We start from the raw sequence: 17,005 nt of genomic DNA on the forward strand, positions 1-17,005 counted from the left end.
TCAATGAAACTGATGTGGAAAGGTCCATTAAGATCCAATTTACAATAGCAAGTGTAGAGCATAATGTACCTTGTACAAGTCACTTAATGTTACTGTACCTCAGTTTCCACATCTGTAAAATAAGAATAGTAGTGTTTACTTGCCTTCTTCAAAGCACCTTTGAGATCTATGCATGAGCATTGTATAAATGTGATCAGAATCAAATTAGCTAAATCTGCCTGATGGTTACGTGCTTCTACTGGTTCCTATTTCACAGACGGGGAAACTGAGATACAGATTAAGTGACTTGCTTAGATATATTGCTCCCAGTGAAAAAAGGAGAAAGACAGTCATAAAATGTGTGGCTGTCAGTTTTCTTCTCTTGCCCACCCCATTTATTGTTTAAAGGAATTTCTCCTCATGTCTTAAAGTCATTTTATTCCTTTTCTCTTTCTGTTAGGTTTTTAATTCATGTGATGACTTGCTATCCCTTCTCTTTCTGCCAGTGGATATTTACTCATTTTGTAATAACTGAAATAAGGCTGGGGCAAAACCCAGTGTGAAGCTTTTAAGATGTATTTAGAGCACCCTGAAGCGTTGCTTATTCATTTTTAAAAATAATGGCTTATTTTTTCTCCTCTGCTTTATTTTAACCAAGGACTTAAAATTCATTCTATTTACCTGAGGTGGAATCAGGTTATTCCTAGTATGTTCTGGTTTTGAAAGCGCTGGAACAAAATATTAATTACAAAATAGTAAACAAAACACTCAGGATTGTCCCTCTGCAGAACTCAGCCAATGGACTATTGAAATCATGGTCTAGAAAAAATTTCTGATTGCCCGGCCAGTGTACTTGTTTTTCCTCCGTCTAGACTGCAGTAGCTTCTGTTAGAGCCTCTCGAGAAGCTTTTTAAGATTATAGGGAATCCTATAAAACCTCCAGAAATCCTATTGCTGCTCAGTAGGTTTTCATGAATAGTAAATGAGGTAAGGTGGGGAGAAGGAGATAAAGCAATTTCATGGAAGGACCCCTTACTGCTCCAGTCAAAAGTCAGAAGAGCAAACCCGTTGTCCTGAGATTCTCTTAGGAGTTAATTTTCAATGTCGGGGATTTAGATCCATGACACTTGATAATCAGAGTTGCATGGTAAAATCTGTGCCTACTGTGCTGAATATTTACCTTTTTTATTCTTGCAGTCAGGAACCTGTTGGTTTTAATATGATAAAAATACTGCATTAGAGTAAATTATTAACAGTAAATTAGTGCATTTAGAAGGGTTTTCATCTTCAAAGTGCTTCACAGACATGGATTGGTCTGTTAATTCTCGATTATAGGTAAGTAATATCAATATTTTGCACATAGGTTAAGTGACTTGCCTTAGAGGCAGTAACTGTCAGCTTAGGGAGTAGAACTCAGGAGAGCTGAGATCTCAGTTTTGTGCTTGGATAACTAGATCATACTTCTCATGGAAGGGTCAGTCAATCCACTGTCCTTTAGATGATGATGATGTTATATATTCATTGTGTTTCAACAGGAATGTACATGGTTTGGTAAAAATTATTGGGAAATTACTACAGATGCAGGCCGTTACGGTGGGAAAAAATGGAGATGAAGCTGTTCGGGATTTGTATTCAATCAGGTGAGCTTCATGTGTGCTGAGTGTGTGTGTTTTAATAATCACTATTTTTAAATGACAAAAATTTGCACATATAAGTGTTTACTAACCCTCTGATACAAAAACAGCCATTCTGCCACTGGGGCTAAAGGAGACTTTACATTAGCTAATGAGTAGTAATCATCCTAAAAGCAAAGGTTTCAACCCTTGGTCAAAAGGTTTAAGTAACATTAGCCCCTTCCTTTAAATGGAGAAAGCAGAGTAGAAGACTTGACTGAGCTTAATGGAAGAAGTGTATAGTAATCCCTGAAAGAATAGGAGGTACTTAAAAGAGGAGACATTGGATGCCTGGGAGGGAATCATAGAGAAAAACTCATTTTATACTCATTAGTCCACAAAAGATATAGAGCCAGCATCTGTGTGCTGTAGTGCTGCCAGAACTGGGGATCTGTAGAGCCCCTGGAATATGGTCCCACAATAATAATAATTGAATGCAGTTACTAGAGCCTTTACCAAGACTCCGCTTTTCTGATACATACATAAAATACTTGCTGCCATTATGGTGTAATAATATGATTGAATAAAACTGGATGTTTTGTTATGGTAACTATAGAGCTTTTGCCATTTATATAAACTCATATACAATGCTATTTGTCAAGGTTATGTTATTTTGTTATATTTAATTTTGTAAGTGAAAGAATTGTTTTCCAGGCAACATAGGGCACTCTTGATGAGTGTTGCAACAATACTTTACATATATAGAGTCTTTCAGATCCCCAAAGCACTTTTAGTCTGCACCTTCCTCTTGACCAGAGGAAAATTGCCTTTCTTGCCAGCATGTGACAGTTGTAGGATAAGAAGTGAAAAATGCTGTGAAATAGTTGAAATTACCGGGGAGTCTAGGTTGGCAGAATGTAACTATCTGAAGTGGTGATGAATCAGGATCCCAGTGATAATGCCCATGTAACATTGATATGGGGTACAGAAGAGCCTTACTAACATTTTAAATGTTAGTCATCCGATGACACTGATTCACTGAGACCACATAGATTTTCATGCCTGGACTGTAGTTTCCCTGTGTGAGAGAGAGAGAGAGAGAGTAATTTTGAGGGTCCTTCTTACTGCAAGAAAGATGTGTACCCTGTCCATCCAGTTGTACCACTGGAAGTTAGATTAGAAAAAATGGTCAGTACTGCTAAGAAGGAAGTGATGCTGGGTGAAGCAACCAGATGAGGTGTTGGAATTGATATCTTCCCCTCTGATACCTGCCTTTTATTACTCATGTTTGCAGTCTAGGGGACCTGTTGGTTCATCAGCTCTTCCAGATGGTCTAGATAGCAGCAATACTAGAGTGATTTTTGTGGTGGTTCTGCACTTTCATATAGCCAGAATATTAAAATGTTATCACAGTCATAACACAGTTGTTACTTACTGGTTGGCCTACTGCAGCATGTTTTGTCTGGGTCTGATGGCAGAGGCTAGAAGCTGCATGTGATAGGTTCCCCCCAGGGTTCCACTTGGAACTGGAGTACCACTGAGGCTGCCTGACCCACCAGCCTGAGCTCCCTTTCCGACTGTGATAAGGTGCTGTGATAAATTGCCAAGCTCTCCAAGCTTGCTCTTTCACCAGCATACACATAGATAGGGACACACCCAGCTACAGTTTAATCCAGATGCTGAGATCAACTCTGCATGGGAAGGCTCAACTAAGCCATCTCTCAGTTGCTAAGGCACGCACCCCCCTCTGGAACCCAAAATTATACCGTCTTGCGTTGCACAAGGAACTGTACAGAGTAAGCTCAAAATTTGCCCCCTTCCTCAATGTGGAGAAAGATATGCAACAGCTTTCTACCCCAAGTTAACATTTCCACACACTGACTTTTAGACAAAACAAAAGCAAATTTATTAACTACAAAAGGATAGATTTTGAGTGATTATAAGTGATAGCAAACAGATCAAAGCAGATTCTCTTAGTAAATAAACAAAACTGCAAACTGAGCTTAATACACTAGATAGGTAGGATATGAATTAGCAAATTCTCACTCTGAGTGATAAACAGGCTGGCAGATTCTTAAGGCATAAGCTGCCTTGGCTCTGCAGCTTGGGTTTTCCAGGTTTTCATACACAGGCTAGGAATCCCTCTAGGCTGGGACTATCACTTCCCACAGTTCAGTCCTTGCTCCTCAGGAGTTTCCAAGTGTGTTGTTTTAGAGAGAGTGAGGTACCATCATGATGTCGTTTTTTCCCCTTTGATATCTTTTTTCCACCTGCTGGAAAGCTCTTTTGCTGTGACTGGGTCAAGCAGTTCCCAGTGTGTAGTGCTATCTCTGAGAGGTTTCTATTGTACACATTTCTTGGGGTAATCCTTGTGCTTGTGTGCATTTCCTCAATAAGCCATTAACATTGTTTGGCCTTTTTACTGTTGTACCTGAAAGGCTGCTTGTGGGTGTTTTCAACCTCACAACATGTTTCAGCAACACATACATAGCCAAACTTCATAACTTCACATACAATCCAATGAGATATTACTGACTAGCAGATCAAGACATTTAGAATGATACCTCACAAGCCATACTTTGTACAAAACATATCCTAGTTACATGACAGTGGTGAATATTGGGGTCCAAGGGTGTCAAACTGCAGTTGATATATTACATAACATCTCATCTCCTCAGTAGGGCATATAAACAAGTGTATTGTTGCAGTGCTCAGCAGTCTTCAGTAGCTCCTAATCTAATTCTGGAACTACTTCAAGGTCTTGGTGATTATATTTTAAAACCTTGAATATGCTAGAATTGGAATATCTCTCAGCCCATCTCTCTCTATCAATGACGTGTCTCAGCTTCACCATCTCAGTTGATTGTACTTGTTGTGACTGATCTTCTTAGGGGAAACTCCAATTAACTTGGGATTGGGCATTTTTGATGGAAGCTCCTAGGTCATGGAGTCACTTACACTGGAGATCTGTGACCAAGTCTTGCTGCTTTTAGAATACAGTCCCAAGCCTTCTTTGCACAGGACTTTCCTTAGTAGTAGAACTGAACTGTGTCTGGCCAGGCATTGGGCTCTTGGAAGTCTATCACCAAACTGATCCCACCTAGGACAACAGATATCAAGAATGCAGTATGGGGAACGTCTTGGTCCTAATTTGTGTGTGTGAATACATTGAGACTCTATTATGCACCTGGATGCTATGGTGAGATCCCCTTCAGTGATGATTAGATGAATAGAACCTAGAATGCCTTCCTCCCACTTGTGTCACTAAACCACTGGGCACAGCTTTGTTTTTTCTATCAAATTATGTTTTCTTTCTATCTCCTTCTCTTTCTAAATTGGGTGCCACATAAAAATAGTCCATGTGTCCCCAAAATTACTACACAGATAGTATAATATAGTATTAGCATAGGGAAATATAGTATTAAAGCATAGCTTTAAGATTTCAGCTAGCTCTATAGTAACACTGAGTAAATGTTGACTTACTAGTGGCCACCACTATATCCGCTTTCCCAGACATGGATCTTGGTTTTGTAAAATCCCATAATACTGTGCAAACTCCTTTTTATGACAAAGAAAGAAAGCTGTTGACATAGTAGTTTTCATCAGGAGAGAAATAATTCGCAGCTTAGTGGTAGTTAGGATTTTTGTGTGCAGATGGAGCACACTTAATTCCCAGTTTCTTTGTTCCTAGCCAGCTCTAGTGGTGTTGTCCAGCTCTGAAACCTCTTTGGCTAAAATTATGATGATGTAAATTAGTGTGGGAAGGGATGGTTAGAGCCGCTACAAGAATGTAGCGCCTCCCTCGCCTTAGGGGAGAGAGGGACTTCCAAACAATTATAGCTGCTGACAGAAGTGTGGAAGGTGGTGTTTAACAGTAATTTTAAAACTATTTAAAGTAATTAAGAACTGAAACTAGGCATCATGACAAATCAAGCCTTGTAGATTCAGCCAGCGTCTTGCAGCAGGCTTTTGTTGCTGCTAGTTAATTTCTTGGAGAGGTAGAGTCAAATGGACAAAAATGGATCTAAATTTTGAACACGCAGGAGTTCAGGGTGTTGAGATTCCGGGTTTTGGCTTAAAGCCCTTCTGTACATTAGGAACTAAATGTACTTTTTTAAAAAAAATTCAAAGACTTGTCAGGTTACGTTTTTAGTCACACAATTTTATCAGTTGCTATACTATATTTCCAGCTTGTAACTACTGTGTCACACTTGAGGTTAATGTGAAGCTGTCACAAGACTTTCTTTCCTAAAGAAAAGGGAGAGTATACCCAATAACTCCTGAAGGGTGACCGCCTTTTAACAATATTCATGTAGTGCGCTGTCAGATATGCAAAAATGTTCAATGCAAAAATCACTGGAGAATTGATGAAGCACCAAAATGTGAAATAGACAATTATTGTCATCTTTTCTGTCATCTTTTTAAAATAATAGTACAAGTTAAATAAACTTAGGGCTTAGTGATGTTTTCTATTGACTAAGACCAACTTATTATGGCCTATCTATTTTGGTAACATCACACTATGAAGAATTCTTAGAAGGAAATTGAAGCTCCTGATGTCTTGCAGTTACTTTTGGTTTTTGTTTCTTTAATGTTTGACACTCTTACCAATAATTTCTTTGTCTCCAATTTTGCCATCTTTTGAGGAAAATTATTAGGGAGGTTGTGGCAATGTAGCTATGGCTCTCTCAATTTTCTATAGTCTAGTCTAACGCTATAAACTAATCAGCCTATTTCTCCTGTGAAGGAAAAATGAATGAGATTTTTCTATTTTTAAGACATGTAGGGTTGGAAGGGACCTCAAGAGGTCATCTAGTCCTCTTTCTCCCCTGCCCTGCTCTGCTCTGTGCTGCGGCAGGATTAGGTATGCTGGACTGTCCTGAACATCTGTATTCTGATAGATGCATATGAGGTGTTCATTTGATCTCCATGATAGTATATAAGTACTTAGATTCTTATACCCTACCCTTCCCTCTGGTACTGGAGTCAGGAGTTCCTTGATCCTTTACAGTATGGTTTTAAACATGAGTATGTAGACTTCACTAGTCTCTTTGATCAATGAAGTCCTTCTGATGATGGATAAAGACCAAAGCAAAGTTTTTTTTTTTTTTTTAAAGGTGCCTGACGTTCATAATCCATATTTAAAATCCTTAAGTACATGTTTTGACTTTAAAATCAATTGGCGCTTCAGGATGTTCAGCACTGTTCAACAGTTCATAAATTGGAATCGGCTTTGGCACTTGAGTTGGAGGTCCTAGATTGGCATGTCAATGGTCTGGGATCAGGCATTCCCCGTGGAGGGCCTTCAATTCTGGAACAGAGCCTGGTTTTGATGACTTTCAGGTCATATTGCAAAACCTATCTGTTAACTCAGGCCTGAATGGATGAGTTTTAGTGGCTGGTGAGGATTTTTTGGGGCAGCGTTGTATACGTTGTCAATTTATATCAGTAGTCTCCAACCTTTTTACCCCTGAGATCACTTTTTGAATTTAAGGGCAACCCAGGATCTACCCCGCTCCTTCCACGAGATCCCGCCCCGCTCACTCCACCCCGCCCCCGTCGCTCGCTCTCCCCCACTCTCACTTGGTTTCACCGTGCTGGGGCAGAGAGTTGGGGTTTGGGAGGGGGTGCGGGCTCTGTGCTGGGTCATGGGGTTGTGGTGCAGGAGGGGGTGAGGCGTGCAAGCTCTGGGAGGGAGATTGGGTGCAGGAGGGGACTCTGGGCTGGGGCAGAGTGTTGGGGTGCAGGAGGGGGTACGTGGTGCTGGCTCTGAGAGGGGGGGGGTCAGGGCTGGGGCAGGAGGTATGGGGTGAAGGAAGGGGTATGGTATGCTGGCTCCGGGAGGGGGGTTGGAGTGAGGGCTTCTTCTGTGTGGCACTAACCCCACTACACTGCTGACCGGGAGCTGCCCAAGGTAAGGCATGCTCCCTGCCTGCCCCAGCCCCACCCTGCTCCCGGAAGGGGCCAACGTCCCCCAGTGGCACCTGGGGGGGGGCATGTGGCTCCGTGCACTGCCCCTCTCTGCAGGCACCGCCCCCGCAGCTCCCATTGGCCACAGTTCTCCATTCTCGGCCAATGGGAGCTGTGGGGGCGGTACTTGCAGACAGGAGCAGTGCACGGAGACCTCTTCCCCCCCCGCCTTCCCTGGGGCCATGGGGGCGTGCTGGCCGTGTCTGGGTGCGGCGTGGGGTCGGGCCAGGCAGGGAGCCTGCCTTAGCAGCAGCCCCACTGCACCACCAGAGATTGCGATCGACTAGTTGGTGACCACTGATTTAGATGGATTCTGGTATACATTTGCACTTACAGTGAAACATTCACAAATAGAGATGTAATGGGGCATTAGATACATGGAAAAGATATATTTCTCAGATATATATTCTTTGGAATAGCTTACAACAAAATTTAAGTGTTTCATGTTTTGTTATGGAAATGAACAATTTGTATTTCTGTATTGGTAACCTGTGTGATAAAGCTAGGCTATATAAATGCGTGAAGGGTGTATTTAAGAGTAATTTTATTATTCTTGGGATTGAGAGAACACCTGTGGTGATAACACATTTTGAAAGTATATCAAGCTTTATATATTGTGCATCTCGTATTGTAGCCAGATAGCTCACCGGCCCGAGTTTATATAGCTATCTTGGATGGATGTATACAGTGTAGTTTTCTGACCACTAAATAAACTTGAGACACAAATAAAATAATTTCTTTTCCATTGTGGGTTTATTCTGTTTGATTTATATTTCACCAGATCTCTGCTAAAGCTTTTGAGACTGGGAAAAGTGCAGTAATAGTAACGGTGTTCATAAAGAATATTTTAAAATTAAGTGGAACAGAATTTCAGCAGCAAAGTCAACAGAATAGAGGAAAGAAATTGGCTATAAAATGTTGAGATCAGTGTCGCTTTTGCAGTTCGTCTTAAAAAGCCTGGGGTGGAAACAACAAAAGAGCTTATTTATAGTTGTGTGTGTCAGTACTTTCTGATATGTTATTTTTCCTCATTAACCTCCTTAATTTCTTTTCAGTGAATGATTTGACTATTCTGTATTTTCTATAACTATTCACCATTTTTGTTTTTATTGTGTTAAAATGTTGAAAAGCTGTTCCCCCACCCTTCCCAAATGTCTCTTTTGCTTCCGATCAGCAGTCTGAAATAAAAATTCAGAGTAGGTAGAAAAATGCTTTTAAAATGCATATTTGATGTAGTAAAGTGCTGTGCCTTGTTTCTGAAAGAGTCAGGGTCACAGCTGCATACATGTAAATGCATGGTGAATGCAACATTGTTTCCTCGTACAGAAAAAGCAATCTGTCCCTCACTGAATTTATGATGCAAATTGAATTGTAGCTGTCCTATGTTCAGAGATGTAACAAAAAGGTTGAGGTGACCTAAAGGTTACAGATAACTTTTGATTTCATTGTTCCCTACCATAAGACTAGTCTTTTTTGATTGCCTTTAGTTGGATGTATTTACACTTGGATAGTTGGATCTGGTTGCATGTCTTGCCTTATCCTAGATTCTTGCCAATAGAATGAAGAACGTAGCATTTTCATTTTTTCATTTAAAGTGCAGATGTTACAGCACAATGCTAGCAAAGCTGAATTTAAGATTGAAAAGAGATTTCTATCCCAAACCCTTCTTTTCTACTATTTATAACTTTTCCAAGTTGAATTCTGTAGGGCTAAATCTTTTCATGTTTTATTTTAAAATCACTCTGATTAAAAACAGAATAAAATATTGTGGTCAATTTGATGAAATTTGGTCCAGATGTCTGACCTTTAAGAGCACACAGAATCAGAATCCTTCTAAATTTAAAATGTTTGCTGTGTTCTGATTTGAAACCAGCTTAACTTTAGAACCTGATGCCTGGCATACCATTAGTCCTTGAGGGCCCCATTGACTTCAATATAGAAACAAGACCTGTAGAAGCAAGATCAGGAACTTAATGAAGACTAATTATTTTACCTAATTAGAAGAAAATATATTTAAAATATAATTGAATATGCAGCTGCGTTAGGCCAGAATGTACACAGCCCTGCTTTTTCAGAAGCTCCACATCATATGTAAATCATACCTAATCTGACAGTGAGAGGGCCATCTCATATTCCCGGGTCTGTGATCCTGTCTGATTAATGCCAGCATAGGGAATTAATTTCTAACTCGCCTTTCACACTACCCTTTGGAAACTTGCATTTCAGCACTATACTTTGCCCTCCCAGTCCATGTAAGGAAGTCACTGGGACCAAAGAGCTTCACTAAAAGGGAGTGCAGAAAGGAAGGAGTTAGACAGGATGGGTGTATTGTGGGTATGCGCAGGGATGTGTGTGTATGGGAAACAGTCACAGGCGAGGAAGGGAGAGGGTGGAGTTATGCCCTTTACTTCTATTAGGTCCCTAACAATCTGGGGCCAAACCTGGGCTAGGCATGCACAGTTGGTCATTTTTCATTACATCCATATCAATAGGAATTCTGTGAACATCCTACAGATATCCCATCACATCAGCCAGCTTGACATTTGGACAGCTGTCATTTTTGGTAGTGAAGAAACTTTGTTTTCCACACTGTTCTCTATATTCATGAGAATTGCTTTCGATAGCATAGTAGGGAAATCTATTTTGTTCCCGTTCAGTTGACTTGAGATTTACAAGAATAGTAGGAGTTTTTTTTTTTCCCTTCTGGTATCTGTATGCATGACAGTTAATGTCCCGGAAGTTGATTGCTTTGCAGTCAGGGATGTAGAAAGATCCTGAGCTCTCCAAACTGTACTGAGCAAACTTATACAAAAACCTACAGTAGAGATGGAAATGTCACTCATGGTGAACACTGATTACTACCCTTGTTCAGCCATAGTGATATTACTTGATAATAAAACTTTGCATTTACCTAATGCCTGCCATCTGAGGAACAAAACATGCTCAGTCATTACAAACATTAATTAATCTAGCATCCTGCTAAGTGGGTATTACTTCTGTTTTATAGCTGAAGAAACTGAGGCACATAGAGACTTAGTGACTTGGCCATGCCATAGACTTTCTCTGCGATGTTGATCTCCTGATGCAGATCTCCTGACTTTTGGTTCCACATGACTCCTATCTGCTCATTAAATTTCATTTGTCCTCATGTTTACAAAATTACAAAACTAACAGTAAATCAAACCAAAATAAGTAGTGGATGCATAAGTACATTCTAAGATGAATTAGGGATGCACGGGTAGCAGCTTTATTTCAAAGTTGTATTGGGTGTTGCAGTTAAAGCAGGACTAAAATCCCTGTGTTTTAGTTATTGAGTTTCTCCTCCAAATTTAACAGACTAATTGTCATAGTTTGCTGGCTGCAAGTCCTAGTTTGCCTAACACACTGTAGCAATAGAACCTTGGATGTTTTTGGTTTGCTGTCCTGTACACAGTCCAATTCTAGGTTTACTGTACTGTTGAGCAAGATGAGAATCTTGAGACCAGGTGGTGGAATTGTCATGGTCTTTTTAACATGAACTTCTTTGCTCCAAAGAGACTTGTCACTGTTGATTATTTCTTGAGCCCACACTGTTTTTACAGCTGAACTCAGGGCAATAGAACAACAAAGGAGACTGGCATGCAAGGTGTACAGGGTCTGTGCTCTCTGTAAGGCATGTTTTCCAGTCCTTTGCTCATTCTTGTGGCTCTTCTCTGACCCCAATCCAAATTTTCAACATCCTTCTTGAATTGAGGACAGCTGAATGCAATAGTCCAGTAGTGGTTGTACCTGTGCCACATACTGTGTATTTCAGAGTTAAGTGATATTTAGATAAAGTTTCTGTATATAGAGATAAAATGGCAATAAGTTACTATCTGCAATCCTAAATTTTTCCAGAGAAGGCCATCGTATTTGTTTAAAGAGCAAAATTGTCTTTATGTCCAAACATAATGGAGGGTATTGCAGCCTCCTTTACACCTTTTTTTACATGTTCTCTCAGGCTCAGCTGCCTGGTTCTATCTATCTGCAGAAGCAAGCAAGCACTAATTTTTTGGGGGCAGCCTAAAAAATGTTAACAAAATGCAAGTAATTTATGATGATGATAAAATTATTACTTTACATTTATACAGCTGTATCACAAACACTCTTCTATAGCAAATAGTGCTCACAGGTCTGATCAGGATCTATTTTCTTGGCAAGAAACAATGCACTGGAACTTGCTTTCACTTTAGATGCCACAGAATTTTTATTAAGAGTAGGGTATTGCAGATCTTAAAAACCTTGCAGCTATGCAGTATGAGGTGACCTCCAAGCCTGCAGAGTTCAGTGGGTCATGTTCCACTATAGTCTCTTACTAGAGTAGAGTCAATAATATTTGCAATTTTCTTGGCTGTTAGCTTTCCTCTGACAAGCTCCTAAAGAAACAAGGAGCATTAGGTATGAAAGATCATTCTGCAGTCATCTTGTGTAATCTGTCAGATGTTTCATTTGGATAATGGTGACATTTATTACTCTTTAAGTAAACTGAAATCCAGTCAGTTACCCAGTATTCTAATAAGGTCAGAGAAAATAAAGTACCATAATATGGAGCACCTACATTTTCGTAAAACAAAAGGATCTTTTAGTTCATTTTGCAGAAATGTGTTACTGGGCACAGTATTTTTGTATTCAGGGTCATATTTACAGCAGATGGGTATGGTCTCATAGTTCAATGACAGCCTGAAGGTACCATCATACTATTTAGTCAAACTATGATGTATAATAGAGAAAAGAACTAATAGCTTTTATTTCCAAAGTGTGGAACTCCTGCAGATACTGTTGGGGAGGGATAGCTCAGTGGTTTGAGCATTAGCCTGCTAAACCCAGCATTGTGAGTTCAATCCTTGAGGGGGCCATTTGGGGATTTAGTTGGGGTTTGACCCTGCTTTGAGCAGGGGGTTGGACTAGATGACCTACTGAGGTCCCTTCCAACTCTATGATTCTATGACTGCATTTGGAGCTGGTATTACTCAGCACTGCTGAAAATCAGGCCATAAACATTTCTGTGTAATGTGAAATAATGTAAAAATGTCTGAATTTTTTATATTCTTAGTATTTTACAATGAGAGACCATCCCAGGCTTGGGCTCTCCTAACAATCTTTATTTAAAAAAAGAATACAGACTCCATCAAATTCCCTGGCAACAACAGAAATACAACTTAATTTAAATTTCCTAACAGTGTCTCCATCAGAGTCCACCATGCACTGCTAGCCAGCCTTGCCCATCACTAGTCTCCTTATGGGCCAGAGAGGGAAGATGGGCCTGGTAGCATACCCAGAAGGTTAGAGAAAATTTGGGCTATTATGTGGAAAGGGGGTTGGCTAGTGAATTCAAAAGGTATAATGGAACTCCAGCTCAGGCACTCCTACTAACTATGATTATGGCATTATCTCTTGGGCAGAGAGGTGGCCTCTTAGCTTGATAGGTCTCAGGTTATTTAGTGCTTTATAGATCACTATAAGCACTCTAAGATCCACCTAGAAACAACTGGCAGCCAGTGCAGATGTTGGAGCATAGACTTGATGTGCTTGTGAAAAGAAACACTGTTTAACAAACTGAGGGCAGAATTCTGCACCAGTTGCAAATTTCCAGATTTAAGATATAGTCCTATCAAGACTGCTAAGTGTCATGCATTGGATGTGCACTCCCGCATTCCCTGCTTCTCCTTTATTCCTGCAACCCTGTTTAAATCTCATGTATCCAGCAGGACTTTTCCTGCAACTTCCCTTCTTGATCACTGGGGGGAAATTATGGCACCAGGTGTCAATACTGAGGTCAGGGAGACTGTCCTGTGCTCTTAGTGTGCCCCTTGCTGGCCCCCAGGCATTCTATTAAATGAGGCAACAGTCTGTCTTGTTTGCAGTGGGTGAGGAGCAGAATGGGGCCTGTTGAGAGCAGGGTGGAAGGAGCACGGGCAGGCAGGGGGAACAGAAACTGGAAAGGGCTGGTTAAGAACAGAAGGGGCAGGTAGTGGTGAGCAGGGGCAGGATGGGGGAGCTGCACCCCATTTCCAACAACTGCCATTATAACAGGCTCCCCACCACCAAAATTCCCAGGTGGGTTTCATGTTTAGGCTCACCCATTCCTTCCCCCTCTCCACAAACAAGCTCCCATGCCACATTTTCCCACCTCCCTCCAATAACGTTTGTCCCCACTGGCTTATCCAGGCTCCCAGTGCTCACCCAAGCTAGTTTTGATTTTGCTTCTGCAGGGTGCAAGGGATAGGCTTCAGTCTCCGATCCCTCCCCCTGTCCACACACCTTTCCACTGCTGAGGGAAACCCTAGGGAGAAATCCATTACCATTTTTCCCTGGTGAGAAATGTGTCACGTGGAGTGGCACAAAACTTACCTGATGTAGATATATCCCGGTGTATTACAATAGTTTATTCTGAAGGTGGCAAAGGCGTTGATGAGAGGGCTGCATCAGAACGAAACAGTTGCAACCTCTTGGCTGTGTACATGTGGCTTAGTAGCTACATTAGCAATCCAGACTCTGGTATTGTAATGAAAGTAGACATGCCTTGTTCTAAAATAACACCCTGGCACTCATGTTCCTCTCTTGGTGTCCCCTTCAGCCACTATATGGCAGTTAGGCTGATATCTTTCTGATAGTTGTTTCCATACTCTTGTTTCCTGGTGTGTAGTCTGAGAGAGGGTACAGGAGAACACATACTGATCATGGTATGCAGGCCCCTCTGCTTGCAGCTGGACCCACTTCTTCATGGAGATGAAAGCTGATCTCTTTGATTCCTGATTCCAAGCTGGTTTAGTGATGTGTGCTGGCCTTGGACCACAATAAAAATCCCCTTTCTTGGTGTTGGGAACACTTCAGCATGCACAGAGCCTGTGGAATAAAGAGGAGAGCGTGGAAGTGGGGTAGGATGGTGGTGGTGCATGAATGGCCCATGGGGAACTGAGTTACTAGAAGCTAGTAATGGGAGGAGGAGAAAGAAGTGGAGCAGACCAACGACAGAACCAGTGCAGGGGTGACTCCATTGAGAAAGCTGCATGAGGAACTGCTTCTGTTCCAAACTGACTGGAGACCGAATACATGCAACCTGCAGTAGAAGAAGCCCACCTCCAAAAAAGCAAACACCTCTGCCAAAGAGTCTTGTCAAGGGCTAGCCACCTTTGGGAAGCTTAGGTTCTTAGGCGGGCTCTGGTTTATTTTTGTTTGTTTGTTTGTTTTTTGCTGGGAAAGGGTGACTGTAAAATCATTTACTCTCCAGCCATCAAAGCTACAACTGACCCTGTCATGGGCTGGAGAATAAAGAAAAGTATTAATACACCAATAGTCCTCCGGTCTGGTAATATGTCAAGCAGCAAAAGTGGTGGCAGACTTTAAAGACCAGGTTTGAGAAGCTGCAATTTCTGCTTCAGTGGACCAGCCACTCTGGGCAGCCTCTCCCGCTGAAGAGATGTATGTAGTTGAAAGACTCCAAAGAGCTGGGTGATGTGCAGATCAGAACTTTTGCCTGGGTACTACTGGTAAAGTAATAGGGGGGAAAAATCTTTGGAAGAATTATTTAAAGACAACAACAACAACAACAAACAGAGGATAGGAGATATAAAGCACATAACCTACACCTGTTCGTGTTAAGTGATTTATGTTTTCTTCTTTAATAATTAGTCTTGTCATTTGTAGCTTATTGAGGTACCTGTAGCATTTCAGAGTATTTTGGGCTATTACCTTAATTTTGGGGAGGCCTCCCCTTAATTGGGGAGAGGTTTAATACCCCCCCCCCCCCTACGTTATGAGCTTCTTTGTTTTGCTTTGTTTTAAAATGTTATAATATCCTGTGCTATGTGACACGCTTATTGTTGAGCAGATAATGCCTCCTTTTATGGGTTAATCAGTTGGTGCACTTCTGGTATCCAAGTCCATTGCTTTAAACAGTCTTTACGAATCCCTTAAGTATGAAAGGTGCTCTATGACAATAAAGACGAAGAATTTAAAATATGAGATCCTAAAGATAGTATTGTGGAGGGCGACTTTCAAAGACACAAAGGGCAGTTAAGCATCCAACTCCCACTGAAAATCAATGAGTGTTAGGCACCTAACATACCTGTGTGTTTCTGAAAATCTCCCTCTGTCTGTATTTAAATAAATTACCTGATTTTTAGGGACCTATTTATGGGCATATTAATTTAACTATAAGCACTCTGTGGAAAAAAATCATTGCCTAAATCTGTAGCTAATAAACAGTTCATTTGAATGTTGTTTCCAGGGGATCCCAAAAAACATACTAGTTCGATGTATAGTATCGTGAAGGAAGTTGGTAAAGGCAGAGGTTAAATTTTGTACATCTACAGCTGTTATCTTGAAAATAGTTACCTCATATGTTTGCCTCCTGCATTACAGATCCAAATATGATTTCTCTGTGTTTCAGGTATCCTCCTCATCCACTAATCACTGTACTTGAAAACAGACCTGATTGCTGGCCAGTTCTCTTGCAGCAGATAACAGTATTTTTCCAGCAATGTCCAGAGAGGTAAAAAACAAATACAGTTCAATTGTTTGTTTATGTCTGTAGAACATGTACTAATTCCACAAAGAAGTGCTTGCTGAAGTGACAGGGTAAAGTACATAGTTGTATGTTTTTAAAAAACAACAACAAAAACTTCTTAGGGTATTTCTACACAGCAAAGAAAAACCCTGTGGGGTGGAGGGTTCCCAGAGCCCAGGCTCCAGCCTGAGGCTGGAATTTTACACAGCAATGAAACAGCCCCGCAAGCCTGAGTTGGCTGGCCCGGGATAGCTGCAGGTTTTTCTTTGCTGTGTAGATATACCCTTAGATTTCTTTGAATAATACATACTGTCAGCGAGAGCTGGTTGAAAAATGGTTATTTTTTAGCCAAAAATTAGATTTCAAAGTTTTTTGTTTCCGAGTGTTGGAAAAATTCTAAATATCTAAAATTGCTAAATTTTGTAATCAAAATAGTTATTGTAAAAGTTATTCAAAATGCTGTGCAAATGGTATCTGAATTTTTGATAACAATTTCAATGTTTTGGATGATGCCGTCGATTTGAAAAAGTCACAAATTTTTCATGAAAAATGTAGTTTCTGAAAAAAGGTCGTTGTTGGATAAAAACTTTGAATTCAAAAATTTAATTCACTTTTGTTGTAGACCATGTAATAATGGAAACCAAATATTAAGGATAACTTTGGAAGATTGTCACAGAAATGGTCTAGCCCAGGCGGAAAATCTACCACAGTGAGGATGTTAATGGAAAAATTAATAGTTCACTAAACCAACCAAAAAAATTATTTCCCTATTTTAATTGGATACAAAATTTGTATTTAGGAGGATTGGGACTGCTTAGTTTAGAAAGGAGACAAGCGGGGACATCTGTTAAACAAAATAGTGAATGATATAGAGAAGGTAAATCAGATGTTCCTATGTACCTTTCTCATAACAAGC

General features: G+C 40.6%; 1 protein-coding gene across 1 annotated transcript in view; it reads left to right on the forward strand.

Moving 5' to 3' along the window:
• The window catches only part of FOCAD (focadhesin), a 200,311-nt gene that overhangs the window by 24,322 nt on the left and 158,984 nt on the right, over positions 1-17,005 (forward strand). Inside the window, exons 5-6 of the mRNA XM_026652328.1 lie at positions 1,515-1,619; positions 15,973-16,074. Coding sequence (XP_026508113.1) covers positions 1,515-1,619; positions 15,973-16,074 — 207 coding nt within the window. The remainder of the gene's footprint in view (positions 1-1,514; positions 1,620-15,972; positions 16,075-17,005) is intronic.

This window comes from Terrapene carolina, unplaced genomic scaffold (genome assembly GCF_002925995.2).
Source record: "Terrapene carolina triunguis isolate 2854851 unplaced genomic scaffold, T_m_triunguis-2.0 Scaffold113, whole genome shotgun sequence".
Lineage (NCBI taxonomy): Eukaryota > Metazoa > Chordata > Testudines > Emydidae > Terrapene > Terrapene triunguis.